The sequence below is a fragment of the Ovis canadensis genome, chromosome 2 (genome assembly GCF_042477335.2).
Source record: "Ovis canadensis isolate MfBH-ARS-UI-01 breed Bighorn chromosome 2, ARS-UI_OviCan_v2, whole genome shotgun sequence".
Taxonomy (NCBI): domain Eukaryota; kingdom Metazoa; phylum Chordata; class Mammalia; order Artiodactyla; family Bovidae; genus Ovis; species Ovis canadensis.
In genome coordinates this window covers 249,075,180-249,102,817 of record NC_091246.1, presented here as the reverse complement: position 1 = coordinate 249,102,817, position 27,638 = coordinate 249,075,180, and the positions used below count along the sequence as shown (strand labels likewise).

The window sequence follows — 27,638 nt, the reverse complement described above, 5'->3', positions numbered from 1 at the left end:
TTAATATGCTGTCTAGGTTGGTTATAACTTCAAGGAGTATGCGTCTTTTAATTTCATGGCTGCAGTCACCATCTGCAGTGATTTTGGAACCCCCCAAAAATAGCCACTGTTCCATCGTTTCCCCATCTATTTGCCATGAAGCAATGGGACTGGATGCCATGATCTTAGTTTTCTGAATGTTGAACTTTAGCCAAGTATCTACATTTCTGGGAGATTTTAATGTAAAATCTCTATGAGATGTTTACCTGATCAAGTTTATTTTGTTTGCCACTAGAGTTTCAGCTTATTAAGGACAGAGAGATTCATTTACAATCACTTTCTCCACTATGCTGTGTTCTCGATGTTTAGTGTTTGATAGGTAGATTCATGTGTTAAATAAGATTCTTAGAGCACATCAAAACTGTTCAATTTATCCATAATTGTTTCCATTTTCTAATCCAATCCATGTTTTCAGTAAAACTTTTATCTCTACCCCCCTAGCTACTGACTCCCAAAATCTGTGGTCATGTCATTTAAAAAAAAAGATAATAGCAGCCAGCCATCTGGAGCTATTTCAGAGATATTTAAAAATTAAGATAGATTATACCTTCTCTGATCCACCAGATTTTGCATTTCAGAAGCCTAATAAGTTAGCTGTGTTTTATATGGAAGCCACGTTGTCCTTGCCCTGTCTCCACAGCCAGTAAATTCTTTATTTTATTCATTTTGTCTTTTCATTGAGTCCAGGATAGAGAGCTATTGTTTCTGTGGCTTCTTGAAATCTTTATTGGGATGGGAGTCAAAATGATGGTTTGACAGTGTTCAAGGTTTTTTCCTATTTCCTATGGAATAGTAATTAGAAGTACAGATTGACATTAGACAGACTTGTTGTTCTAGTTGACTATATTTTTGTTTGAGGACTATTTTAGTCTTTTTTTAAAGCTATGGTTTTTCCAGTAGTCATGTATGGATGTGAGAGTTGAACTATAAAGAAAGCTGAGCGCCAAAGATTTGGTGCTTTTGAACTGTGGTGTAGGAGAAGACTCTTGAGAGTCCCTTGGACTGCAGGGAAATCTAACCAGTCCATCCTAAAGGAAATCAGTCCTGAATATTCATGGGAAGGACTGATGCTGAAGCTGAAACTCCAGTACTTTGGCCACCTTATGCAAAGAGATGACTGATCTGAAAAGACCCTGGTGCTGGGAAAGATTGAAAGCAGAAACAGAAGGGAACAACAGAGGATGAGATGGTTGGATGGCATCACCGACTTGATGGACATGAGTTTGAGCAAGCTCCAGGAGTTGGTGATGGACAGGGAAGCCTGTTTTGCTGCAGTCCATGGGGTCACAAAGAGTTGGATGCGACTGAACTGAACAAGTTCGGTTCAAACTGAATGTGGTTTGTAATACCACATTACACATTTTAACAGAGAGATCCATAATAATCCTTGCTATCCTAAGTTGCTCTACCCCACAATAAAACATTCAGTAGGACTGCTTCCTCTTCCTACTTATGACTGGGTTTCCTCTTTATAACCAGTATAAATTAGTAGTAAGGCTTGTAGTCTCCATTTCCCCATGACTTGCTTCTTAGTTTGTGTCCATAAGGATTCTTTGCTCTAATCATTCAACTCTCTTCAGTCACCAGTGTTTTGTTTCTTTAAGCAAATGTACCTTTTTATTGTTTTTGACTATTGCCATTTGCAGCTTTTATGCCCTGCCCACCATCCACACCTCCGATTTGGTTTCTGAAATTCTTTTGCTGCTTTCCTATTTTTTTCCTATTTCCTATGGAACAGTAGTTAAAAATACAGATTGGCATTGGACGGACTTGTTATTCTAGTTGACTGTATTTTTGTCTGACTGAGGATTATTTTAGTCTTTTGTTGAAACTTCCAGTATGTGAACGTAACATATATGTACATACAGATACACTCACAAACACAGTTGTTAGTTGTAGAGAGCCTCAGAGTCATTAATTTGAATTTCAATACTATGATGTGAAAGTTAGTTTGGGCTAAATCTGAACGGACAAAAGATTGTTTCATGAGAGATTTTGTTTTAACGGTTACCTGTTAGGAGCTCACCTGTTCTTTGTTATTTGATTATTTCCTTTTAAAATTGAAGATAGAAAGCAATTCACATTTATTTACAGTTCCAAATTGAGTTTCTGACTTTAGACGTCCACTGTATTTAGCTTTCCCTGGTATAATCTCCATCTAGGTAGAGTACAGAGAGATGGATGAAAGTTTGGCCAACCTCTCAGAAGATGAGTATTATTCAGAAGAAGAGAGAAATGCTAAAGCAGAGAAGGAAAAGAAGCTTCCTCCACCACCCCCTCAAGCCCCACCTGAGGAAGAAAATGAAAGTGAGCCCGAGGAACCATCTGGTGAGTTGTAGTAACTAACCACAGTTTTGTTTTATCTTAGAATAAATGAATTTACTCCGTTCTGCAGTGTTTTTGATGTCTTTGGTTTATACTCTGCTATTGGCCTTATGTATTTTAGTATTGTGTATATGTGCATATACACGTTTACACACAGACATATACATACATAATGGTACTGACTTTCTTCTTGTGTGCATCTGTACATATAGGAGGAAAGTAAAGGAGGAGGGTAAGAGGATAATGGCTATGTAAGGCAGTTGGAAAGTTGGAGAAAATGAACAATTGGAGAAAACATACAAAAGTCAAACCCGAAGAACCAAACCTCTCACTGGTAACTCTGATTCAGAATTTAGAGGTAGAATGGTTCAGAAATTATTCTAGCTAAATTGTGCCACTTACTTTGTGGTTAGATACATTCTGATAAAACTGTCATGGTGTGTATCAGTGTTGAAGAGGGTCTTTCTGGTGAACAAATGTAAAATGTAGTCTAAAGTCAAAAAGAAAAGGCCTAAATGCCTATTGTTTAGTTATTGAGCCCTGTACTCAAAAGAATGTTGTGAGAAAAGGCTATGAAGAGATTCTAAGGTAATACAATCGTCCCTGTGACCTGGAAAGATTGCTGGAGTCTATGGTACTGTTCTCAGAGCTTCAAACATCTTTAAAAATTCTCACTAACATCCCTTCATGAGTCCTGCTGAAGATACCCAGACCAATCAGGAATACCCTTTTGTTTTGCAAGACCAGACAAAAGTAGAATCTTAGTTAATATTTCATATCTTCTGCCTTTAAAGGCATTTCATTAACTCCTCTTGACTTTGGATTTTTACTAGTTCTTCTCTTTAAAATATTTTCTGTATTTGCAGTACCAGCTCCAGGCCCATTCACCTCACCAGTTCTTTTAGTTCTGCACCTTTTAAAAATAAAGTACTTGTTTCAGATCCCATCTGCTGTATGTTGCATCACTCTCATAGGTACGCTGATCAACACATGCTATCTTTAAGAAATTTATCATTGTTTTAGTCTTATTTGTGGTTGTTGGTGTTTGTTTCTCTCCTCTATTGTGTCATATGAATACCCAGAAGTTACTGTGTTTTTTAAAAGGGATTAATACTGATGTATCACTTGAGAGTATAACAAATCAGGTGTTAATTTAAACTTAGAGCTTATCAAACAGATTCTGAGGTTAAAATTCAAAAATAAAAATTTATAATTTACAATAATTATAAGTAAGTGTAATGAAAGTATACAACTTGAGTGCATTTAGAAAAAGATTCTGGGTTTAATTCTTCTTAAGAATCAAATTTTCTAAGAATGGTTTTCCTAAAACTTTCTTAAAATGACTTATCAGTTACTTCCTAGGAGTGGCATATTATCTTTGGGAGTAATGTCCCTGTGGCAGATGTACCTCAGCAACACTGCCTCCCTTTTTGTTGCTTTATTTTTCCTCTTCTTTCTAGTCTTTTACATTTAGCGCTCTCCTCTTCTATCCTTACTCCCAACTCTCCCTTTGACTCTCTGCTCCTTTCTTCTATAACTTTGATAATTGCTTGCCTTTGCTGTAGATTTGCTTATGCGACACTTGGGAATAATCAGATAATCTGATATCTCAAATACTGCCTCCCTCTCTTTTTTGTGTGGTTGTCAGTGTCTCCAGGAAGAAGCTGATTTGCTGGTTAAGTTGATACACACTTTGTCCTCCGAAAATTTTAAACCAAGTCTTAGTGTTTTCTTTCTTGTAAAAGAGGTTTTTTATTTTGCTTTCTTTTTCCATAAATGTCAGGTACTGTTTCTACAAAAAGTAAATATCTTAGCAAAGGGATCTGGGGTCTGTGGAACTGTTGTTATGCCTTTACATTCTAGTTCATTTTAATCCAGCGGTTTAGTTTTAATAAGTTTTAAACTGTTTAATAATTTGGAGAAAGTTAAAGTTTATCTTCTCAAGTTTAGGGTATCTTCAGTGCTCAGAAGCTTGTTGATTACAGCCAAAACTTCCTAACCATTTGTGCTTATGAAAATAGTTACCTTTCCTCTAAAACAACTTAAATTTTTTAAAGCACTGTAGGGTGAATTAGCGAAGTACTTTCCCTGGGAAAGTAGTGGTAACTTACTGGCCTGCAGAATTTAGAAATAGTTTGGGTCCTCATGGTGAATAATTAAATATTATCAGGGGAGTTCAAGTATGTAGAAACTGTCTAGGTTTTCCAAATCTCTTGTCCTATCTGAACTAGTTCTGTTACCTAAGTTTTCATTCAGGAATGAATGGTGGCTTTGCCGTATGGGTATCTTAAAGTCTTGAGAGATGATGTGGGTTTGGTTCTTTATGTGTGTGTATATATATATGTATCTATATATGAAGATTTAATATTTATCTTTAGCTGTGCTGGGTCTTTGTTGCTGAGTGCCATCTTTTCTGGTTGTGATAAGCGGGGACTGCTCTTCATTGTGACGCGTGGGCTTCTCATTAAAGTGGCTTCTCTGTTGCAGAGCACGGGCTCTAGGGCATGCTTGAGTAGTTGTGGCCCATGGGCTCTGTGGCTCTGGAGTGCTGGCTGAGTAGTTGTGGTGTGCCTGCTTAGTTGCCATGCAGCATGTGGGATCTCCCCAGAGCAGGGATCAAACTTGTGTCTCCTGCATTAGCAGGTGGATTCTTAACCACTGTGCTACCCAGAGAAGCCCTAGGTCTGGTTCTGTGCCAAATCTTTTCGGTCATTTTAGGTGATAACTAGACATTAACTTGGAGGAGGAAATGGCAACCCACTCCAGTATTCTTGCCTGGGAAATCCCATGGACAGAAGAGCCCGGTGGGCTATAGTCCATGGGGTTGCAAGTGTCGGACACAGCTTAGCGACTGAACAACAAGGCGTTAACTTAGTCTCTTAAAATATATAAGGTTTGAATACATTTCATTCTTACCAATTTTTAAACATGTTTAGAAAATTTGCTTTGCTTTCCATAGTGTTAATCTTTAGAATAAGCTATTTTGTTAATTATCAAATCACAATGTGATATTCTGAAGTCAGTAGGTCAAATGATTTAATTGGAGAAGATTCCTCTAGGAGAGTTTTAAGAGGAGGCCAGAAAGGGAGGTTGGAGCCTTGGTTACCAGGGTAAGGAATTTGAACTTAATGTCTTTTGAACTCTGGGAAGGTGTGGTCAGAGGTAGTAGCACTGAGGTCTTTTGAGTAAAGGGTGTTTACCAAAAAAACATGTTTTGGAAAAATCAACCTATCTGCTATTTGAAGGGGAAGTAAAGGAGTAAAGAGACTGGGATTGGAGAGATGATTTTTAGACTTTTTGGTTATTGAGTTTACTGGCTCTAGATCAGAAGAAAAATGCTGTCAGTATCAAAGTTGAATTTCTGTGGAAACAAGAGGTTTGGGTTTTGGGAATTTCCTGGCAGTCCAGTGGTTAGGACCCCACACTTTCACTGCCAGGCCTGTGTTCGATCGATCCCTGGCCAGGGAACTAAGATTCAGCAAGCATGCGTGATGTGCCCCTTCCCCCCAACTAAAAAAAAAAAAAGTTTGGGGTTCTTTTGTTTGAACTTAGTTGGGAAAAAAGCTTTCTGTTCTGGGTTAAACATTGTTTGTAGATTTGTCAGTTTTTAATTATAACTTAATTAAACTTAATAAACATTATAACTTAATGTGGCATGTAGTTCCTTGTAGTTACTTGGGCAAATGTATTTTTCGTACTAAATATTGCTGCTTATGTTTAAAATTCACCTAATTTATTTTCTTAAACATTTCCCATCTATTTTTACATTTGCTGTACACTTCTGAATATATTTTAACAAACGATGGTTTTATTTGGTTTTCTAGTACCTTTTCTATCAAGATAAAAGTGGTTTGTTTTTTGGGGGGTCATGGCAACTCAGCCTGAACAGATTGCCTTTGGCATTGCATGTTTGGTTATTAGTGGTGTCACATAATAGTAGAGCTCTGATAAAATAGAGTGAAATCTCAGTTGGAGATAATACTGATTTAAAATAATTGCCCCTCTGTTAAAGTAGCTTTCTGTTGAAGAAAAGATTTCTTCCCCTCTTGAGTCAATTGTTACTCTCTGTACCTTAGATTATTCCTCAGTGAGGTTTTACTGTGTTAACTAATTTGCTAGCACTTTGTTTTTTATTTTTATACAAAAACATAATTTTTTTCCCCTTCACTGCTTTTCAGCAATTGAAATTTTCCAGGAAAATCTCACTAGTAGTTCCTGGATTTAAATGTTGTGTTGGATTACTGTTTAGGAACTCGGGTTTGAGATTACTGTTTAGGAACTCTAACTCTTGAGGTTAGAAGTAGCTTAGTTGTATATAGCTTAAGACTTTTATGGAAACTTACTCTAAAATAAAATGAGATTTAAATATGTTATTAAGTTGCCTGTCTTAAGATTTCTTCACAGTAATGAATTTCTCAATAGAAACATCAGGAGTATGTTTAAAATATATGTATGTACAGCATGTATGTGCCTGTGTACCATTTTCCAGACTCAGTGCTATACTAATACTCTGTAATGAAACTCGAAGGCTTTCATTAACCATTGATTAAATCTTAAATCAGTTTTGTTAGATATTGTTTGCTGGTCAGTGACTACTCTATAATACTCTTTTATTAAATGACTGGGAAGAATCACTTTATCTCCTTGTTTAAGGATTCTGGTAAGAACAGAAAGGAAAGTATTTCTCTTTATTGTACCTGGTAATTTTGGATGTGTGTGGTGTATGTGTTTGAAAGAGATGTAAGGTATTAAGCAAATTACAAAACATTGAGACACAAGAGACTGGTGTAACAATTTTGTGTAGTTTTAATAATTTGAGGACCTTGATCTTGTAATAATCATGCTGTAGCTTGAAAGTATATTTTAAAAATCACACAAAAGGAGATGTAACCTTAAGTAGTAAAAATACCCCCCAAACCCCACTAAATTTATAGAAAATATACCAAATGTATCTTTATGGGTCAAAGAACTTAGCTTAAAACTGAGTGAAACTTGATCACAAGTAATAATATAATGAAAATATCCATATGACAAAAGATTTATGACCAAAAATTTGGTGAATTGTTTTATTTGGTTCAGCAAAAATCCAAAAGAATCTTTTGGATAATGCTTTAGAACTTGATACAGTTAAATTTGACCAGAGAAGAGCTGAAGATGGACCTTAGTTCAAACGGAAAAATCAGTGGTCAGTCCCAATATGTGTAAGTGGTCCTTATATTTTCATACTTCTTTGTTTACAACATGCCCTGGTCATCTTCCCTGTGAGGCAGTCACACTGATTACAATCAGTAAAAGTGCCGGATTCAGCAGCATGGGTAGTTATGGTCAGAGTTCAGGTGAATATTTTTGTTTCTCGTGCTCTAAGTGCTCTCTAGTGGCTTATCCCAGGCTTTTCTCTCTCCATGCCTACAAGTGCACAGCCCCCATACCCAGCAACAGACCCTCTTTTATAGATTTAATAGAAGTTGCTAGGAAATTCATTCCTGAAGAGTTATTTATGTTGCCATTTTGGCCTGTAGTGTCAACTAAGTGCCTGAAATCATTTGATTTTTCTTATCATATGAAGTGTGATGCATACATTTAGAAAACAGACCTAGGATTAATTTTCTTGCCCTTTTTTTTTTTTTTTTTTTGGTATAGCATCATTTCAATGTTCTGATTTGGAACTATGCTCCAGAATAACTTACTAGAGATCTGGGGGAAAATGTCACAGCCTGAAAAGGTAATCTAGATCAATTCAACAAAATTTTTATATTTTGAGAGATTACTAAAAATGGACCAAAATGTATATTACTATCCAATACATGGTCCCTACTCTGATAATTTGTAGCTTGATATGAGATAGCTGTATTGTCAATGGCAAAATACCCTTAAGTGTTACATTATAGAATAAGAATTTGGAGAGACGTAGAGACAGAAAGGGTGGAAAGGAAGGAAGCCTTCAGATTCTTCTTTACTTACTGGAAGAATTAAACAAACAAACAAAAAAAGAAACCCAACAAGGAAGGGGATTGGTAGTATAGAGGAGAAAAATTTTCTACACAAAATAACATTCTCTCAATGTGCAGCTGCTCATTCTCTGTATTTTACATACATTAATTGTAAAACTATAATGTTTTATTCCAGGCATGGTGCTAGATTCTGAGGGTTCAAGGCTGAAGACTAAGTCCTACAAAAAATTCACAGTCCAGTTTAGGTTTATAGATATATTAATTGACAGTAATAAAGAAACAATACAGCAAAAGTATATTCAAAGTTTGATGAGATCTCAGAAATTGTTTTCAGATGTTTTTCCCAAAATTGGACTTTGGAAGTTGTACTTTAAACATAAAAGAATGAAATTAGGCTTTTATGAAGCAATTTGACAGCCTTGATTTTTAACTGTTTACTGCTTTTGGTTGATAAGAACCTTTGAATGAGATGCTACCAAGTTATGTTTGGTCTTTTAGAGATTGTGCTGCTTTTCTTCTTCTTCTTTGTTTTTTTAGATGTTTGTTTATTTATTTGGCTATTCTAGGTCTCAGTTGCAGCACGTGGGATCTATTTCCCTGAGCAGAGCTCAAACCTGGGCACTCTGCACTGGCAGTGCAGAGTCTTAGCCACTGGACCACCAGGGAAGCCCTGTGCTGCTTTTCTTAATGACTGATTTTATTTTATTATTTTGCTTTATTTTCTATTAATGCAAAACAGTGATCTGTTGAGTTGAACAGCTTTATTTTTATAATCTCCTTGTATTCTTTTTTGCTGCCATGGTTTATTTGGTGTGATCATGGATAATAGAAGAGCAGGATACTTTGTGAGGATTTTGTCATCTTCAAGATGGGTCCTGATATGAGGATCAAATGAGAACATATGCTCCTCTCTTGTGTACAAACATCTTGTATTTATTAAACACAGAGTTGAACCAGGAATAAAGTGGATTGCTGGAGGTATTTTTATTGAAGTATAGGTGATTTACAATGTGTTAATTACTGCTGCACAGCAAAGCGATTCAGGTACATATACATACATATATATATGTTTAGTTATATGTATCTTCACTAAGGTAGCCACCAAAAACCACACTGTTCTCAGTGTCTGTGATTCTGTTTCATAGATAGGTTCATTTGTGTTACAGTTTAGATTACACATATAAGTGATATCATATGATATTTGTCTTTCTGATTTGCTTCACTTAGTATGATAATCTAGAGTTGCATTAGATTGGCATTTTAATCAGGAAAAAATCAGGTTTTGACAAGGTTGACATATATTCTGTCACTTTTGGAAACTGGAAAGTGTTTAAGCCCATTGTCAGTAATGTGAATAGATCTTTCTTTGCAAGATAGATCATTCTTTAAGCTTTCATATGTTAAATCATCAGAAGAATGGCAAATCTTGACAATGTAAATCCATGTGTCAACTATTGAGATATAACATGTTAAATTTTGCCATATTTGCTGATCACAAAGGTTTTAAACATTTGAAAGTAGAAGTGTTTTTACTTTTGCTATTTTTTAGCATCTTCTGATATTTGAAGATAGAAGAGTACATATGATTAATTTATTTCTAAGAATTTGTATGTTTTTCATAGTATCGTAGACTCAAATTATACTTCAGACGGAGGGAGCCTCTAATCATAACCTAGGAAGGTGCAGATAGCCAGAATTCTGAAAAACCTACCTGAGCAGGAAAAGGGGATTCTCCTACTGGGAAATACATTCATGGTTATCAGTTGTGAAAAGGTATAATGGTTCTTTTAATAGCAGGTCCAGAATAAAGTTCCATATTGGCCTTTTTAAAAGCAGGTAAATAACTACAAAAAATAAGCTTTGTTTTTAACTACTCAGATTAAGCTTGGTGGTTGAGCAACATAGCATAGCATCCGAATTGTAGATTTTCCTTGCAACATTTTGAAAAGTGAACTACAAACCAAGATTTTGCAACAAAATAAGGAAAATATGCTCTATGCAATGTGGAGGGAAATAACATGTGAAGAAGTCAGTTCTTCCAGTTGGTTTCTAAAAGCTTTGCTTTCATCCCTAGCTTGTAGGGCTTTTACTTTCTTTTATATAAGATCCCTGCTGCTGAGCTTCTCAGTTCTGTCCCATGTTAAGTTCTGGAGCAAATCTGTGCTACACCTTTTCCAGTGGTACAGTGAAAAAATTCCAGTCAGGCTCCTACCTCAGGCAGCAGTTTTCCTGCTTTTCAGACTTTAAGGTTATCTATTCTTAGTTCATCGTTTTAAATAACAGTGTAACCCTAGAATTGCTGCTCTAATTGGAGATTTCATTTTGGTTAATTTTGTTGGAGAGTATTGATCAGTGTTTTGTGTTTGTGTGTGTGTCTGTGTGTGTTAGTCGCTCAGTCATGTCCAACCCCACGGACTGTAGCCCACCAGGCTTCTCTGGCCGTGGGATTCTCCAGGTAAGAATACTGGAGTGGGTTGCCATGCCCTCCTCCATTGGTCAGTGTTAGGTGTTTTTAAATGCCTCTGATGTACTTCAGAGGAACCCCTGAGGCTTCTTTAGGCTAATTCAGATCTACCTTTCTGAGCCCTTACATTTCTTTCAGCTGCTATAGATCATTTATTCTTCTGCTGAAAATCATAGTAAAAAAGGCAGGAAAGAGTATATACCATTTTTAAGCCACCTCTCACTAAAGCAAGGACAGAAAAGCAGCATGAAGTGGTTGGTGATGGTCACCAATAACTCAGTTTTTCTCAATTTTATTTTTTTTTAACTTTTTTTTTTTTTGTCATTTACATGGACCAGTTCCTCTTTGAAACTGTGTCTTTCCTTATGAGATTAACATATAGCTGCTTCAGACTCTCTTACCTCCATGCTAATTTAAAACTTTTTAGTCCCATTCTCACTTGTGAGTTCCAGTCTTTAATTTCCCACCATCTGTAGAGTGAAGTGAAGTCGCTCAGTTGTATCTGACTCTTTGCGACCCCATGGACTGTAGCCTACCAGGCTCCTCCATCCATGGGATTTTCCAGTCAAGAGTACTCGAGTGGGTTGCCATTTCCTTCTCCAGGAGATCTTCCCCACCCAGGGATTGAACCTGGGTCTTCCACATTGTAGGTAGACGCTTTATTTACTATCAGAGCCCATTTTATTTTACTAACCTGTCTCTCAGATTTACTGTTTATACATTTTATTACTGAAGTCCATTCTCCTGAACTTTGGAAGCTTGCAGTCATCTTGAAATTCCCTTATCTCTTTCATCAAGTCTCTTGAAAAGTCGTGTCTTCCTGTGTACAGCTTCTTCGAGTTGTTATATGCCTTATCCATTTTTACTGTCTCCTTTTTAATTTTAGTGGATTTTGCTTCATATCCAGATTATTTCAGTAGTCTTTCTATTGAATCTCCTTCATCTAGATCACCTTTCCCCTCTTATCTATCTGGTACAAAGTGACCGGATTAGTTTAATTAAAATGTCACTTGTTTTACTGTTTTCTTGGTAAAAATCATACTGTTCTCCTGCGTTACTAATAAGACCAAGTTTAAGTTTTGGCCCTGAAGGGGGTACGTTTTTGCCTATCCTGTGTTTACCACTGCTCTTTGAGATCATCTCCTTCATTTAGCAGCATGCTGTGTGCAGTTCTTGCACATACCATATCTGTGCTTTTCTCCTTGCTTTTGTAAATGTTTTGGCCCATGCCAGTGTGTTCACTGCTCCTCCCACTCCCAGTCTCTCCAAATCTCTCTGGATTTGTTCAGAAAAGCTTCAGTGATTCCCGCAAGTCTGTACTTGTTTTCTCTTAAAAATAAAGAAAAGTTTCTGGGTATTTTTTCGTCTTTCCCCAAGTAGATCACAAACCCTTTGGAAGTAGGCACTCAGGTCTTCCCCAGTAGTGTAGTTGTAAGGGATCTGCCTGCCAGTGCAGGAGGCAGAAGAGACTCAGGTTAGATCCCTGGGTCAGGGATATCCCCTGGAGTTGGAAATGGCAACCAACTCCAGTATTCTTGCCTAGAAAATTCCATGGTCAGAGCAGCCTGGAAGGCTGTAGTTCATGGGGTCACAAAGAGTTGGATGCAACTGAGTGTGCGCACGCGTGCATGCACACACACACACACACACACACACTATTCTACCTTTGATTTTGTGCATGGCAGTTTTTGTTTGGGTTTTCAGTAAACATTAAATTTGTGAGGTTATTAAGAAATTCAACTAGAGTGTTAATGTAGTAGACACTTGTATATTCAGAGATGGTTTTTTGAGATTTTTTTTTTCCTTTGCTAGTTTGATTGAAGTCAATCCTTGGCAGTCATTTTTATTCTGTAAATTTTGTAAGATTTTGATTAATTGATTTTCTGTTAAAAAACGATTGCTTCCTCCAAGATTTAGAAGTTCATCAAAATGTTTATAAAAATTATCAATGTGTTTCCAAGAAATTAGTCAAAATATGATGACTATGTTGTTTAGTATGTTAATGGGAACAATAAACCAATAACTCTCACTTCCATGCCTGGCTAAATGAAAATATTTGGAAGCAACAGACTTGCTCTGAAGATGTTGGAAGAGTATGAATTTTGAATTAAGAGTTTTGAATTAAGATGAGAGTTTGAATTAAGATGAAAAAATATTCAGTAGTGTGACTATAACTAAAATACTTCACTGTTCTTCAAGAATAACTTAACATATTTGCAGATTTATTAGAGGATGACTGAAAGACTGCTATGTAAAATAAACCAAAATGATTTTCAACTTGGAGAAAATATGCACAAATAAACTGTATTAAGGGTCTGTGCTTCAGACTTGAGGATTTTGTGTGTGTGTGGTGGAGGGGAGTGGGGTAAAAACAACAGGAAGTATTCTCACACAGGAATGCCAAATTAAGTTAATATTAAAAAGTTGCTTTGTATAATTTTTCTTCTGTTTTGGATTTGAGCTCATGGAAAAAAAAAACCATGTTTGCCTGATGTTCCATGTCTTTGTACCACTGTAAGAAGAAAAGTTCTAGGCCCGAAAGACCCAAAGAACAAATGAATACAGCATTTTACGTGTTCTAGTCAGAGACACTACCTGGATGGAAAGTTAGCTGCAAACATTTTTCTGTGTGAAAGTGAAAGTGTTAGTCACTTACTCATGTCCAGGAGACCACCAGGCTCCTCTGTCCATGGAATTTTCCAGGCAAGAATACTGTAGTGGGTTGCCATTTTCTTCTCTAGGGGAGCTTCCTGACCCAGGGATTGAACCTGAGTCCTAACTTTGCAGGCAGATTTTTTTTTTTTTTTTTTTTACCATCTGAGTCACCAGGGAAGCCCCATTTTTATGTACATTTTCTTAATGAAATTATTAATATTCTGTTAAAAAATAAAGGAAATTAATATATAATCATAAAACTATTTCTTATGCCAATTGTATTGCATGATTCTGTGCTTTAAACATTATAGCATTCTGGCAAAATGAATCTGAGAGCTAATAAAGTGCAAAAAAAAAAGGTGAAGAATTGGCCTAGAATGCCACTCATAAAGACGGTGCTGTTCCCACTGTCTTGGAGAAGTACTCACCATCACAGTGCTCACGAGTACACCGTGACTAGAGAGGAAGCAACCGCCTTATCTTTACTTCCAAACAGCTTGTCAGTGTTTGTCAAGAGATATATTGTTCATCTGCCTAATTTAAAGCACTTTTTGTTTCTCATCATTTCTTAAAAAGAAGGTGTTTATATCACCTTCTGCTTGGTTTTCTCCTGTGTTTCTGCTTAAGTAATACCCCAGAGTTTCACTTCTTTTTTTCTTTTTTGACTGCTGCTATAAGAGATACCTTTTAAAAATCTTTCCAGGGTATTGAATATTTTCCTTGTTTCTCCTAGAATTTTTTTTTTTAAATCAAAGAACAGTCTCAAAAAAAAAAAGAAAACAGTGTCTTTATAAGAATTTTGTTAGTTCCTCTTCAAAAGCAGAAGACGAAAAAGATTGCCTTACCTTGTTGACCTTCTGAGTACGTAAGTCAGGGGTAAGAACTCCGTATTTCTGTGAAGTACCATTGATAGAAAAGATCAGTCAATAAAGTACATAGCATGTTGTGTGACATGTAGTGGGAGAAGAAGGAAAATCATAGAAATAGGATTAAAATAATTAATACTTAATGGCAGGCTTAAAAGTGTTTTTTGATTTTACTTATTAAGAAGTGATTAGATGCCATCATGACAAGAGATGGTTATTTTCATTCTTTGTTAAGCCAGGAACATAATTTGCAAAAGAAGAACTATATTATTATTTCTAATGCCTAAATGTTCTTCTTGGAAATGATTTCATTGTTGGAGCCCCTTTCCCATCTTCTAAAATATAGTTTAATCTTCTGATCTAGTTTGGTTCTATTTTGGAACCAAACAAAATTGTGACAATAATTTTTACTCAGAAACTTTTCAACTCTGAAAGTTTTTTAAATTAATTAATCTGTGTTTATTAAGAATGAACATTGTTTTACTTAAACTTTATAAATAAAATATAAAATGTAGAGCTTGGAATTTCAAGATAGGTTTACAGATTGGATTTCATAATTGGAGTTATCTCTTCATATGTATAAGCCCTTTTTCAAAGGCTGTAAACAACAGATCACACACCTTGTAACTTGTCTGAGAAGCATAATCCTCTGGAACCTAAAGGACCCTTCATGCAAGAGCAATGTGAAATAATTTTAGAATGAGATTCTATTCTCCTTTCAAAGCAGATCATACACCATCTAGCAGCATATTATAACATATGTAAAAAATCATTTTTGTCTGAATACCTTCATACACTTAAAGATGAAAGTGTTGTTTTAAGTATCACAGTCATAGGATCGTTCTTACAGTAAGGGGGTAATGTTAGTCTGCTCTCAACTCAAATGATGGAATAATCAGTCTGCTTTCTAGCTGAGATTCTTTTAAACTGTTTAATGAAGCTTGTCAAGTTTTAGATCTTTTAAAAGGGGATGGTGTCTCATATCTTCCAAAGATCACACTGTGGTTTTCTCATAGTGTATCAGGTGGCTGGAAGCTTAAGATGACCATTACATCTGTCTTGGTGATTGACTCTGGAAGAGTCTTGAAGATGATCTAACTTTCTCAGATTGAACTTTCAAGCTGTGATACTTTTCTTGAAGCTATTTCTGTGCATTAATCAATAAAGAAAATTTCTTAGCAGGCTTATTGTGTAGCTTGAGGTAGACGCTCCCCCACAATCTTCCCTGTTTCAGCCTTTCCCTTTGTGTCTCTCTGCAGTACTTGGCATATAACTACAGCTGTCTTATGTTGTGTTTTAAAGTTTTCTAAGGAAGCTCTGGCATGTTCCGATCTGGCACTGTGTAGTTTGTATAGCGAATAAAACTTCTTTTGGAACTGAATCTTGTAGTTATTACCCTTCTTTGAAGTCAAGGGGAGAGTTTCTCATTAAAATTACATCTTTTGCTTGTTTTCTTATATATATATATGTGTGTGTGTATATATACTTTTTAGGTAGAAAGGTAAAGTTTAAGAGACATTGAGCAAATGCTGAATTGTTGCAACTCCAGATCCTAGAGCCCATACCACACCCACTCTCAGTCTAGCAATAAGTAGTAAGACATTTGGAATCCCTTTTCCCCATCCAGTCTTGACTGTTGAGACTGACAGCAAAGATTTAGCAATTAGAAATACTACGTACTTTGTTCTGATACCTTTCAACAAGAATCAGCATGCAAAGTTGACATTTCCTGACCAGAATTTGGAAGACTATAATGTGATTCCCTGGGCCTTGATTCCAGAAGAAAGAGCTCTCTGAATATGGGTTTACTAGTTGGTGGTGAAGTCATGAGTCACCAACTGTTAGGCCAGATATTATCCCAACTATATGTCCAGATATTATCTCAATTTATGGAGTAAGGTCCCTGAGTTCTCCTCTTTCCTTCCACAGGGCAAGCAGGAGGACTTCAAGACGACAGTTCTGGAGGGTATGGAGACGGCCAAGCATCAGGTGAGGGTGGCATTAGATGCTTGCCACTTAGCAAGAGCCGCCAAGTCAGGGATTGATGCTTGCGAGTGTCTTTGGCTGTGGTACCCACATTTTAGCCAGAAGCGCAAGGGAAGAACTATAAGCCACAGGATAGAGTAGTATGATAGAAAGTGTAGCCAGAACAAAGGCAAGCAAAATCTTTTGAAGTCCTCAGGCCGATCTCAGCCCTCCAGGAGATGGCGGGTACTTTTCTCCCCGGCAGACTTTATAGTAACAACAAACATGATATAAAACATAGGCTTAGGAATCATGGGACCTTTACACAAAACTATAACTTAATATAATACACAGAGAGGGGAAGCCATAGGCTGAAAAATAGGATGGAAAGGCATTCTAAGATTAGTCAAAGGAATTATGTGGGCAAGTGACTCTTTAGAAATGATTGTTAAGTGGTATTGGATACAGTTTTTTCAACTAACATTATTACATAGTGAATTTTTTAGCTTTAAACATTTTGTTTCTCACATGAAAATTAATTTTTAAAAAGTCTGCTGAAAGTGCTTTTTATTTTCAGACCAAACTATAAGATTTTTAACTTCTAGGAAAAAATAAAGGGTTAAATGGTTTATGGGAGCCCATCTGGAACAGTTAAACTTTGTTCCAGGAATCCAAAGTAGAGTTGTCTGGATTTCATCCTTTACCTCTTAAAGGATGTTATTGTATATGCCAGTGCTCAAAACTATTTTGCATATACATTTTGATAGACTTGGAATAGGTATCACTTTTGGAGTTTGTCACTTTTCAACTCTTAAATCTACTTCAAAATTATTGATTACAATTGTGTACAGCAGGTCCAGGGAATATTTGTGTTTTACTCTCTTGGATCAGAGATACTTCAGTGGTAGTATCTAGGGGATCCAGAATGTTGGAAGTAGACTTCTTTAAATGCTGTCCAAAGGATTGAAGTTTGATAATCAGTACATGGTTGTCTTAGAGGAGTTAAAATTCTCATTTACCTGGCAGATAAATCTTCAACAATGCTTTTCATCAAATGATGCATGATTGGATCTTCCATGGAACTGCCAAGGAGCAGGAGTAGCTTTTAGAACTTTTAATCTTGAAGAAATAGAGTTTTCTTGTTGCTTTTTGTTTTTACGTGAATAATTAATAAATTTACTCTTTTGCTTAAGAAAACAGTATGTTGTACTGCTGAGAGCAAAGCAGACTTCCATACAAAACTGGTGCTACTAATTTAATAGCAGAACCTGAGCTTAGGTGTTTCCAGGAATGGTGGTGACTGCTCTGAACCCATCAAGGTCTCTTTAGATCTTCATCTTGTTCAGCTTGTTCAGAAGCATGCATTTGTGATATGGTCAGTCTGAGTTAGAAAAGTATCCTTATAAGTAATCAGTGTTCTTCTCTTAACAAAACCATGTGACCCTCAAGAGTATCTTGGGAACAGGATCATATCTTGACCTTAAAAGATCACATCAAGTTGGTATTTACATCCTCAACCTTAAAAGTTAGTGGGGAACTTGAGGTCATCTTACCTAGTTTTCTGCCTTCAAACATGTGGTATTTGTATCACCCCTGTTTTGTCAGTTAGGTCCTAAAACACAAAGTTAAATGACTGGGCCAGGGATATACCAGCAGTGGAGGAGTGAGAACCCAGAGGTCTTGTTTCTTAGCATATACTGTTCCTTATACTCTCCTTCATAGAATCATTTAAAGTGCGCATTTACCCTAAAAATTAAAAATCGAAAGCATAAGAGATGCTCTCCTCTTTCTTCCTTTTTCCCTCTTTTTCTTCTTTTATTTTAAAGCTATTATTAGACTGGATGTAGTGCATCAGGGCTTCCCTGGTGGCTCAGACGGTAAAGCGTCCACCTGCAGTGCAGGGGACCCAGGTTTGATCCCTGTGTCGGAAAAGTCCCCTGGAGAAGGGCATGGCTATCCACTCCATTATTCTTGCCTGGAGAATTCCATGGACACAGGAGCCTGGCAGGCTACGGTCCATGGGGTTGAAGAGTCAAACATGACTGAGTGACTGACACATGGTGCATCTATAGTTAGTAATTTTAAAAAGTTTATATGTACATCTTATCAGGCTCTTGTTTCTGTCCTTTAGCTAGAAATCTGCTGCTGCAGCTGCTAAGTCGCTTCAGTCGTGTCCGACTCTATGCAACCCCATAGACTGGACTATGCAGCTAGAAATCTAGTTATAGTTAAATTTTATCTACTTTAATGAAGGGAGGTGGGAAGCCAAGAAACCCTCATGGAGGTCTTCTTTTCTTTTGTGTTGTCATATCCCTGTTACTTTATTCAAGATGCTGCCTGTGTTCTAACAGAATTGGAGGGAAATGGTTTCTTGGAATAGAGAGGTCCTAGAGCCTCACTTCCCCCTCCCTTTTTCTGTCTAATTAATAGATCGAGAAAGGTCCCTTAAATATGTAACTACTTTTACTTTGTTTTCAGAGAAAGTATGAGGCAGTCAGACCCTTAGGGCAGTTAAGCTTTAGCATGACTGCATTTTGAAAGGTAATGCTGGAAATATCCTGTGTTGAAGTGGTAAGAAAGACAAAGGGCAGATTGGTATGTAGGCAACCTTGGGGCTTTTAAAAAAATACAGTGTCTTTGAAGCATTGTGAATTTCCAGAATACCAGGCTCTATTAAGTACATACAGACACCAAAGTATAAAACTATTCCAGAGCCAAGTGTAAGTTACTTGTGAATTGTATGTACTACTGATACTTTTAATAAGGATATTGTTAAAGACAGTTGTATTCTGTAAGATTCTTCCCTTTAAAGGAGATAGTGGTCTGTTCATTTTGCAATATTTTTAAAAGAAAGAATGTTTTGATTTAGCTTCTGAGCAGTTTAATTTCCAAATTTTTTGTTTCTTTGGGGAAAAGTTAGATTTTTAAATCTTGTACTTTTCATCTTGGTTTTGATAATGGTTTCCTTCTTTTAAATACTAGTCTCATCCTTAAAAGCTAGAAGGAAGGCAGTAATTACTGAGAATTTTTAGGGTCCATTTTTCATTTTTAAAATTTAATTTTAAGAATAATTGGGTTTTTTTAGCTATTATGCAGAAGTTAGAGATGGAGAATATTGTTATTCCACATGTACATTAATGTTACAACTTTGGGCTTCTTTAATTCCTTTTGTTAAACTTTTGATCTCAAGATAATTCAAAACTCGTGACTGATATAAAATTTCTTAATTGTTACATTTTCTCCAGTTTTCTCAAATTAGACAAGTCTATTAAAGTGATTTCTGCTGACAACACTTGGAATGAGAAACCTTTGATGTGAGATTTAGTGGGATCCCCCCCCCACCCGAAGCATACATGGGTTTTCTGGCTGTCATGACAGTAGTATTCCGCAATGGCATCGATAGTCAGGGACCACTTATTAAACAGATACATAGAAGATGATATAACTGAGAAAGAAAGCTGCCCTGTTTTGGGGAAGAAGTAAAGTTTATAGAGTTCATTGGTTTTCTTGTTAATAGTACGCACTCATGAAATATACCAAGATATACCCTATATTTGGTTCAAATACTCAGGGTTATTGAGTAGAAAATATTTCTTACAAATGTGACATATTTTTGGACTTGGCTTTATTTTTTGTTTATTATGATTTGGGAATACAGGACTGGGAACTTTGAAGCTGTAAAGTATTGGAAACTTTCAGTTTACCGAAATAACCTATACTTCGGATAGTCAGCATTTCTTCTTTTCATTCCTTGATTTCCTGCTCTACCCTCCACAGTATGGCTGTTCCTTTTTTTTCCTTATAGAATAATTTCCCTGAGAGTCTTTAATTTTAGGTTGTGATTCATTGAATGTGAGGATTATTAATTTGATATAGTGTTGTAAATACTTTATTTATGCCCTCATTACTTACTGTGGATGAATGGGTTTTAATGCTTGTCTCCAAGAACAGCATTCCCTAATGTACAGTAGCATTGGGCATTTTTGCTTATCCTCTTGTTAATCATTGTTTTTTCCTAAATCGTGTTTGGACGTCTTTACGGAAACAGTGCCTCAGTAGCTTAACTGTGATTCTCTGAGCCCCACCTGACCTGCCTCGTTCTTTTTGTTCTCCTGATCTCACTAATGCCTTTTCTTTAGTGTTGCTTCCATCATCAATGCTTCCAACTTCTTGTTTTTTTTGTGCTTTTAAATGATTAAATATGGATATCTGGTACCTATTTTATCACATAATTACTTTAATGGTATTGAATTTTTAAACTCTTTAAATTGTGTCTTGATATGTGCAGAAGCTGATGGTTAAGTATATATTTATAAGATCATCCTAGATAGAGAGCATCAAAATCCTAACCCCTGGACTACCAAGGGAAGATCATAGAAATAAAAGTAAAATATATGTAAATGTATTTCTTAGAACATCTTATAAAGATGTACTTAACCACCAGCTTATAAAAATTTCAATTTAATCCCAATTTAAGACTTACACTTGTTAAATAAATTATATATATGTATATGTAGTACTATATAGTATATGCAGTAACATATTTTACTTTCAGTTAGTAGTAAAGCATTTCTAATGTTTCTACCAGAAAAGATGGATTTCTTGCTTTCTTTTGTCTCTTCATTGTAGTCGGCTTAGTTTCTCTCACTGCTTGCCAGACATTGAATTATGAGAACTAGTGGATGGTGCCGTTGATGAGACAGTATGTTCGTTATTAAACGTTAAATCCTCTTCATGTTCCCTGTTGTTGTCCTAAAAAAAGTACGTGATTGTGTTTTTCATTCCATAGCCTCTTTTGCTTTCTTGTTAGTCTTTTCTCCTTTACTCTTTTTCTTTAGTTTTAAATTTTATTGTATGCGGTTAATAGTGCTAGGTTTAGTTAAGGAGTGTCCTCAAGTATTCTAAAGTTTTTTGTGGATGAAGAAAAGATTCTAAATGCCATGTTACGTTTTTTAACATATATTGTTTCTCTCATTAGTAAACTGATTTTAGGAATGTTAAGCTCAAATGAATGACTAATTTTTAAGGGTGTTTCAGCTTTTGAGCAAATTGAAAGTTTTTTTTTAAAGAAGTGAGATCAGTCTGTGAACAAGGCAAAGCTCTACAGAAGTTCTTAAGGCAGAAAAGGAGTTCGAGGCATAATCATTATCCCTAGTTCTATATTCACTTGCACGTTTCCCAGAAACCCTTTGCTTTTTTTTTGCTAGGCGTGGAGGGTGCAGCTTTCCAGAGTAGACTTCCTCATGACCGGATGACTTCTCAAGAAGCAGCATGTTTTCCAGATATCATCAGTGGACCACAGCAGACCCAGAAGGTTTTTCTGTTCATTAGAAATCGCACAGTAAGTTTCCTTGTTAGTTTTTTTCCACCTGAATTCTAAAAGGTACATATTATTTTATATAGAATATGGGGGGAAAAGTAGAGAGGAAAGAATTTTTAAGTTACCTATAATACTATTATCCAGAGATAACCACTGTTAAAAATTAGTTTTTTTCCTCTAGGTATTTTTTTAAATGTACATAATTTTTCTTACAAAATTGAGATCCTCCTTCTGTGCATTCTTTGGATTCTTTTCATTCTTCAATAACCTTATAAACACATGATAAGAATCTTTATAAACTTTTTAAAAATATACTTCAAAAATAATCACTTTGTCTTTCCTTCTCAGCATAAGAGAAACGCTTATTCTGTTCTGCTCATCTGGTTCATCCTCCTCCTTTGGCTAAATGATTGATTTTAATATCTGTGTAATATTTATTTGACAAGTGGGTCATACTTTTAACTGTTGGGCAGTTAAATGTCCATTTTACTTATTAAAGTGAAGCTCTGAACAGCTTTATACATTGTTGACTCTCATCTCTGATTATTTCCTTACGATGGAATTCTAGATAGATTTCTAGAAGGAAAACTACCTTCTCAAAAAGTATGAATACTTTTTAAGATTTGATACATGTTGTCAGATTACTTCCCAGAGAGCCTGACCCAGTTAATGCCCTCATTGAGTAAAAGTGAAAGTGTTAGTTGTTCAGTCCTATCTAACGCTTTGCGACCCTGTGGACCGTAACCCACCAGGCTCCTCTGTCCATGGGATTTTCCAGGCAAGAATACTGGAGTGGGTAGCCATTGCCTTTTTCAGGGGATCTTTTCAACACAGGGATCTGAACTCAGGTCTCCTGCATTGCAGGCAGATTTTATGGTCTGATTGATGATAATCTGTGCTGCTGTAGTAGGCCAAGATCATTTATCTTCCATTTCTTTGATTACTTAGACTGATTGCTTTTTCATATTTGTTAGTCATTTGCATTTCTTCTGTGAATTTTTCTTTCATGTTCTTTATTCATCTGAAGTTCTTTTTTTTTTTTTTTTTTAATTTGGCTGCTCTGGGGTCTTAGTTGGCCTGTGGGATCTAGTTCCCTGACTAGGAATCAAACCCAGGTACCCTGCTTTGGGAACCCAGTCTTAGCCACTGGACCACCAGGGAAATCCCATCAGAAATTCTTTAACTGTATACTGTTCAGAACATATTTGTTACACTCTGAAAGTAAAAGTGTTAGTCACTTCAGTTGTGTCCAGCTCTTTGCGACCCCATGGACGTAGCCTGCCAGGCTCCTCTGTCCATGGAATTCTCAAGGCAAGAATACTGGAATTCTCAAGATAAGAGCCATTCTCTTCTCCAGGGAATCTTCCTAACTCAGGGATTGAACCAGGGTCTGCTGCATTGCAGGCAGATTCTTTACCTGCTGGCCGAGCCACCCAGGAAGCTCCATTTGTTATACTCTGGTGAAACAGAGTAGAAGAAATTCATGTTGAATTTCAGCTATTTTGGATATAGCTGAATAGATACTCAGAGATGTCTTTTTATTCACCACTAACATCTTTATTTTGACCATTAGATTGTAAAACTACTGCTAAATTTGGATTGTTAGATGCCATTTAGCTAGAGTGATTGGTAGGTTTATGTAGTAGTGAATAAAGGTTCTTTTCTGTGAAGAAAAATTGGGTGTTTTTTTTTAAAAAGTGAGTGAGTGGAACAGTCTTAATGTGCATTTTTAAGGCTGATTTGTCTTACAATTGAATCAGCTTCTGTGCATAGCTTGTTAACATTTGTTCTAAGTAGATTTCAGACAAAATTGTCATTTTGTTGTTTCATCTGAGGGAAGTTTTCACTTTTTACTTGCATTTCAGTGGTAGATTTATAGCGATCTCTGTTTCCTCTGATTCATTCCCTGTGACAGAAGTCCAGATTTAGGGAAGGACTAGCACAGATTTAGAGTTGTGGTCTCTGGCTATAAAACAGAATTTAAGTCATTCTTTCCTATAAGAACTGTGTCAATTGTCTCATGTTAAATTGCATCCTTTGCATCCAGATTTTAAAACCACAATTTTAGAATTATTCAACTAGAACATGTGATATGAGTTTTGTATTATAAGATGGAAGGAGGAAGAAGGCTTATGTTGAGGTTTGATGGGTTTGGGCCCATGGCATGATTGAGGAATTCCATTTTCCTTTTGACAGTGGCCACAGAGAAAAGCAGAGGGTCCATATGAATTTGGTCATATCTCTTTGTAACTGAATTTATGTACACATTAACTCCTTTGAAATTTGATGGAGCAGTATTTATTAACTTTTAGCTAAGATTTAAATATGATAATATTCCACTGGTCTTGCCTTTTGTAGGTATGTATTCAGTTTGAAGAGAATTCATGTTAGAGGCTATTGATTGTACTGTAATATTTGTCATTCCTCATTTTACTGCTTTTTCATCAGTATTAGAAATAATTGACTCCTTTCTTAAATACACAGCTTCCTTAGCTTAACACAGTATTCTAGTTTTTCTCTTGCTTCCCTGGTTGTTGTCTTCTCTGAATGATTTGTAGGGTTGTCCTTAACAACAGGCCAACTATGTGAACTGGTTGGAGGTCCTTAAGGTCCTCTCCTCTCTCCCCTGTTCTTTCCTGCTAGGAGCCCTTTTTCTGCACACTTGACTTCAGTTATACCCATAAGCAAGAGGCTCTAAACCTCAACTCTGAACCCCAGCTCCATATCTAGATGCCAGTCTTTCAGCTCCTCTTTTGTCTTTAAACTCAACTCATAATCTCTTATTTCAGTGTCCCTCATTCAGTAAATGGTATACCAATTCATTTAGCTGTGCAGGCTAATAACTGAGGAGTTATCTTTTGCACACACTTGTGACCACATATCTAATTGATCATTTAATTTTGTATCAACTCAGTATCTCTGGACATATCTAATCCAGATTTAAATCCTTGTTGCTCCCCAGCTGAATGATCTTGGCAAGTTACTTGGTAGGCCAAATATTTCCCAGCTTCTTTAATTAGTCACTCATTTGCCATGATTTTGTGTTTCATTAGTTTCTTTGTCAGAAATAAAACCCTTACTGTTTCATTGAAAGGAAAACCCATATTTGAGGCAATCAAATAGTATATGTCTGTTTGTATGTAATACAATTTTCCATCATTCAATTACAGTTGCAGTTGTGGTTGGATAATCCAAAGATTCAGCTGACATTTGAGGCTACTCTCCAACAATTAGAAGCGCCTTACAACAGTAAGTAGTATGTTCCATAGGACTGGTCTTGAACCAGATTGTGAAAATTGATATTTTCTTCCAGAAGCTCATGGCTCCTTGATAATGAATTTGTTAATTAATTTTCATACATATATTCATTTTATTTCACACCTGTGCTGTGCAAAGTGAGCCTTTTAACAAAACTGTTTTGTGTGTTTGTAATTGTTCTTCTGAATTTTTATTTGTGTTGACAGGTGAATGAGTTGAAGAAATTGCTAATAATCTCTCCAGACCTGTGTTCCAGCTTTAATCCACAGAGCACTTTGGTGGCATTCATTTGGCTGTATATTTGGCTTTCTCTTTTGCCACTTGCCACCAGTGGTCTTGTAAAGACTTTCCCAAAGTAAATGAGCATAATACTACTATTTAAAGGGTTGGTTTTGTCCTTTGTTTCATCTGTATTAGGATGTCATTCTTAAAAATTCAAGATTATGTGATAGGCATTTTGGACTACCACACAGACTAACAGTTCTCAAAATCACTTTTCTAAAGGAGTCATATGACTTGAAGCTTATGGAAAAGATGAATAGAATGACTTCATGATGCAGAAATAAAGAAGAATCAGAGTTTTCTATTTAAAGTGCTAAAAAGATAAACATGTATTTAAATTCTTTTTTTTTCTGTAGGTGATACTGTGCTTGTCCACCGAGTTCACAGTTATTTAGAGCGTCATGGTCTTATCAACTTCGGCATCTACAAGAGGATAAAGCCCCTCCCAAGTAAGGACTGGCCAATGAATTTCATCGTTTTAGATTAGATTTCAGGAGGCTTTTAGCGTTTTATTTTGATTTCTGAATCCATATTTAGAGCCAGAATAGTCCCAAGTTTATCTTCTTATAAGTCAGATTTAAAGTAAAATCTCCTTATAAATACGAATTTCTTATACTTTCTGGTTTGATAAATACTTGGTAAAAGAGATGAATTTCCAATTTTAAAAAAATAGTTTACTAAAAATGAAAAATCAGTTATGAAAGTAGGAAGTTTGTTTTCTCTCATTGAGCAGTTCTTTAATGCAGTGCTAAGGGTTGCATTTTTATTTTTTTAAATGCTGTTTACCCCTTTAATGGTGTCTGGATAATGTCTGCCAGGAATCAGAAGATAGGGATAATCTGAGAATTGATACATCTGTCTGTCTATTTGCACTCTCTGGTGACTCAGACGGTAAAGAATCTGCCTGCAATGTGGGACACCTGGGTTTGATCCCTGGGTTGGGACGATCCTTTGGAGGAGGGCCTGGCAACCCACTCCAGTATTCTTGCCTGGAGAATCCCTATAGACAGAGGAGCCTGGCAGCTACAGTCCATGGGGTTGCAAAGAGTCGGACACAACTGAGCAACTAAGCACACACATCTGTTTATAATACATGTATTTTTTTGCTTTAATAATTTCTTAAAATTTATATATTTATCTGGCTATGCCTAGTCTTAGTTGTGGCATATGGGATTTTTTAGTTGCAGCATGCAGGATCTTTAGCTGCAGCATTCGAACTCTTAGTTGTGGCAAGTAGGGTCTAGTTCCCTGACCAGGGATCGAACTCGGGTCCCCTGCATTGAGAGCACAGACTTCCAACCACTGGACCACCAGAGAAGCCCCCTCTGCTTTAATAATTTTTAAGAAAAGGAAAGACTGCAGAAGTACAGCTTATAGAAAATAGCTTTAAGAATCAGTTGGTTGACTGCTCAAATTGTCCTAGTATAATTATGAGGTAAATATGGGAGATTATGCATAATAAGTTTACCAAGGGTCACAGACACTGAAGCATGCGACTGAAGTAATGAGAAAGTAAATTTTAAGGTAAAGAATTCCATTTATAAATTTTAAACATTGAGTTAAAGTATAAGTCTCAGATATTTGTTAATTTGGATTCATATAGTTTTCCTATTTTGAAAATAACTGAATTTTTTACTTTGTGAGACATCATAACATAAGGAATTTAGAAATTTTCATGGTAAAAAATGATAAAAACTATTCAAACTATAACAGTGTTTTAATTTTTGTTCATTTTTTAATTTCAGCTAAGAAGACAGGAAAGGTCATCATCATAGGCTCTGGGGTCTCAGGCTTGGCAGCAGCTCGTCAGTTACAAAGTTTTGGAATGGATGTCACACTTCTGGAAGCCAGGGTAAGAGTTTTAGTTTGGGTTTAGAAGCCCAACCTGATGAAAATATGGTAAGGAAATTATCTGTGGTAAATTAAGGAATCATACAAATTGAACTAAACCAAATTGATTTAAATAATACTCAGAGTATTTTGATAGTGTTAATAACTACATCGAATAAAGCATTTTTGACAGTAAGACTTTGAAAAGGGCTCAGTGAGTATTTAGAGTTTGTAAATAATCTGTATAGCCCTTTGGTATGTATTTTCAGGTCATTGTTTCTTACAATTAGCAACTTTCAATTTGGGGCTTTGTTGAAATACCCTTTATAGAGTGCAGTTACTTTTAGTGGTGGCTATATTCTGTTTGATAGTAATAGGAGAGGAGTTGCTTCTCAGGCAGCAGCTGTCTTTTACAGCCTTGGTAAATCCAAGATACTGGCTCCCTACCATTAGTCCAGAGAGAGGAATGGAAGCTGAAGGAGGACTCGGATGATGGCACAGAGTAGAAAAAAAGAGCATCCCATTAGGACTATTCAGCTCATTTTCATGAGTAATGTTTGAGATTTAATTATCTTTCAGTGGCTTAAAGACCTCTGTGGGCTCCTGCCGCTTAAAATAGCAACAACAAAAACACACTTCTCACATAACCTAAACCATCTAAAATTTTATAAAAGCTTTCAAAA

The 27,638-nt window shown here is 36.1% G+C and overlaps 1 protein-coding gene across 2 annotated transcripts in view; it reads left to right on the top strand.

Annotated features, from left to right (window-relative positions):
- KDM1A (lysine demethylase 1A) overlaps positions 1-27,638 on the top strand; it is a 62,958-nt gene that overhangs the window by 8,522 nt on the left and 26,798 nt on the right. The window contains exons 2-7 of one of the 2 annotated variants that reach the window (XM_069579077.1): positions 2,202-2,367; positions 16,230-16,289; positions 21,473-21,606; positions 24,756-24,834; positions 25,482-25,574; positions 26,871-26,977. In XM_069579077.1, the coding sequence (XP_069435178.1) occupies positions 2,202-2,367; positions 16,230-16,289; positions 21,473-21,606; positions 24,756-24,834; positions 25,482-25,574; positions 26,871-26,977 (639 nt within the window). The remainder of the gene's footprint in view (positions 1-2,201; positions 2,368-16,229; positions 16,290-21,472; positions 21,607-24,755; positions 24,835-25,481; positions 25,575-26,870; positions 26,978-27,638) is intronic. The other variant, XM_069579078.1, reaches the window with a different exon arrangement.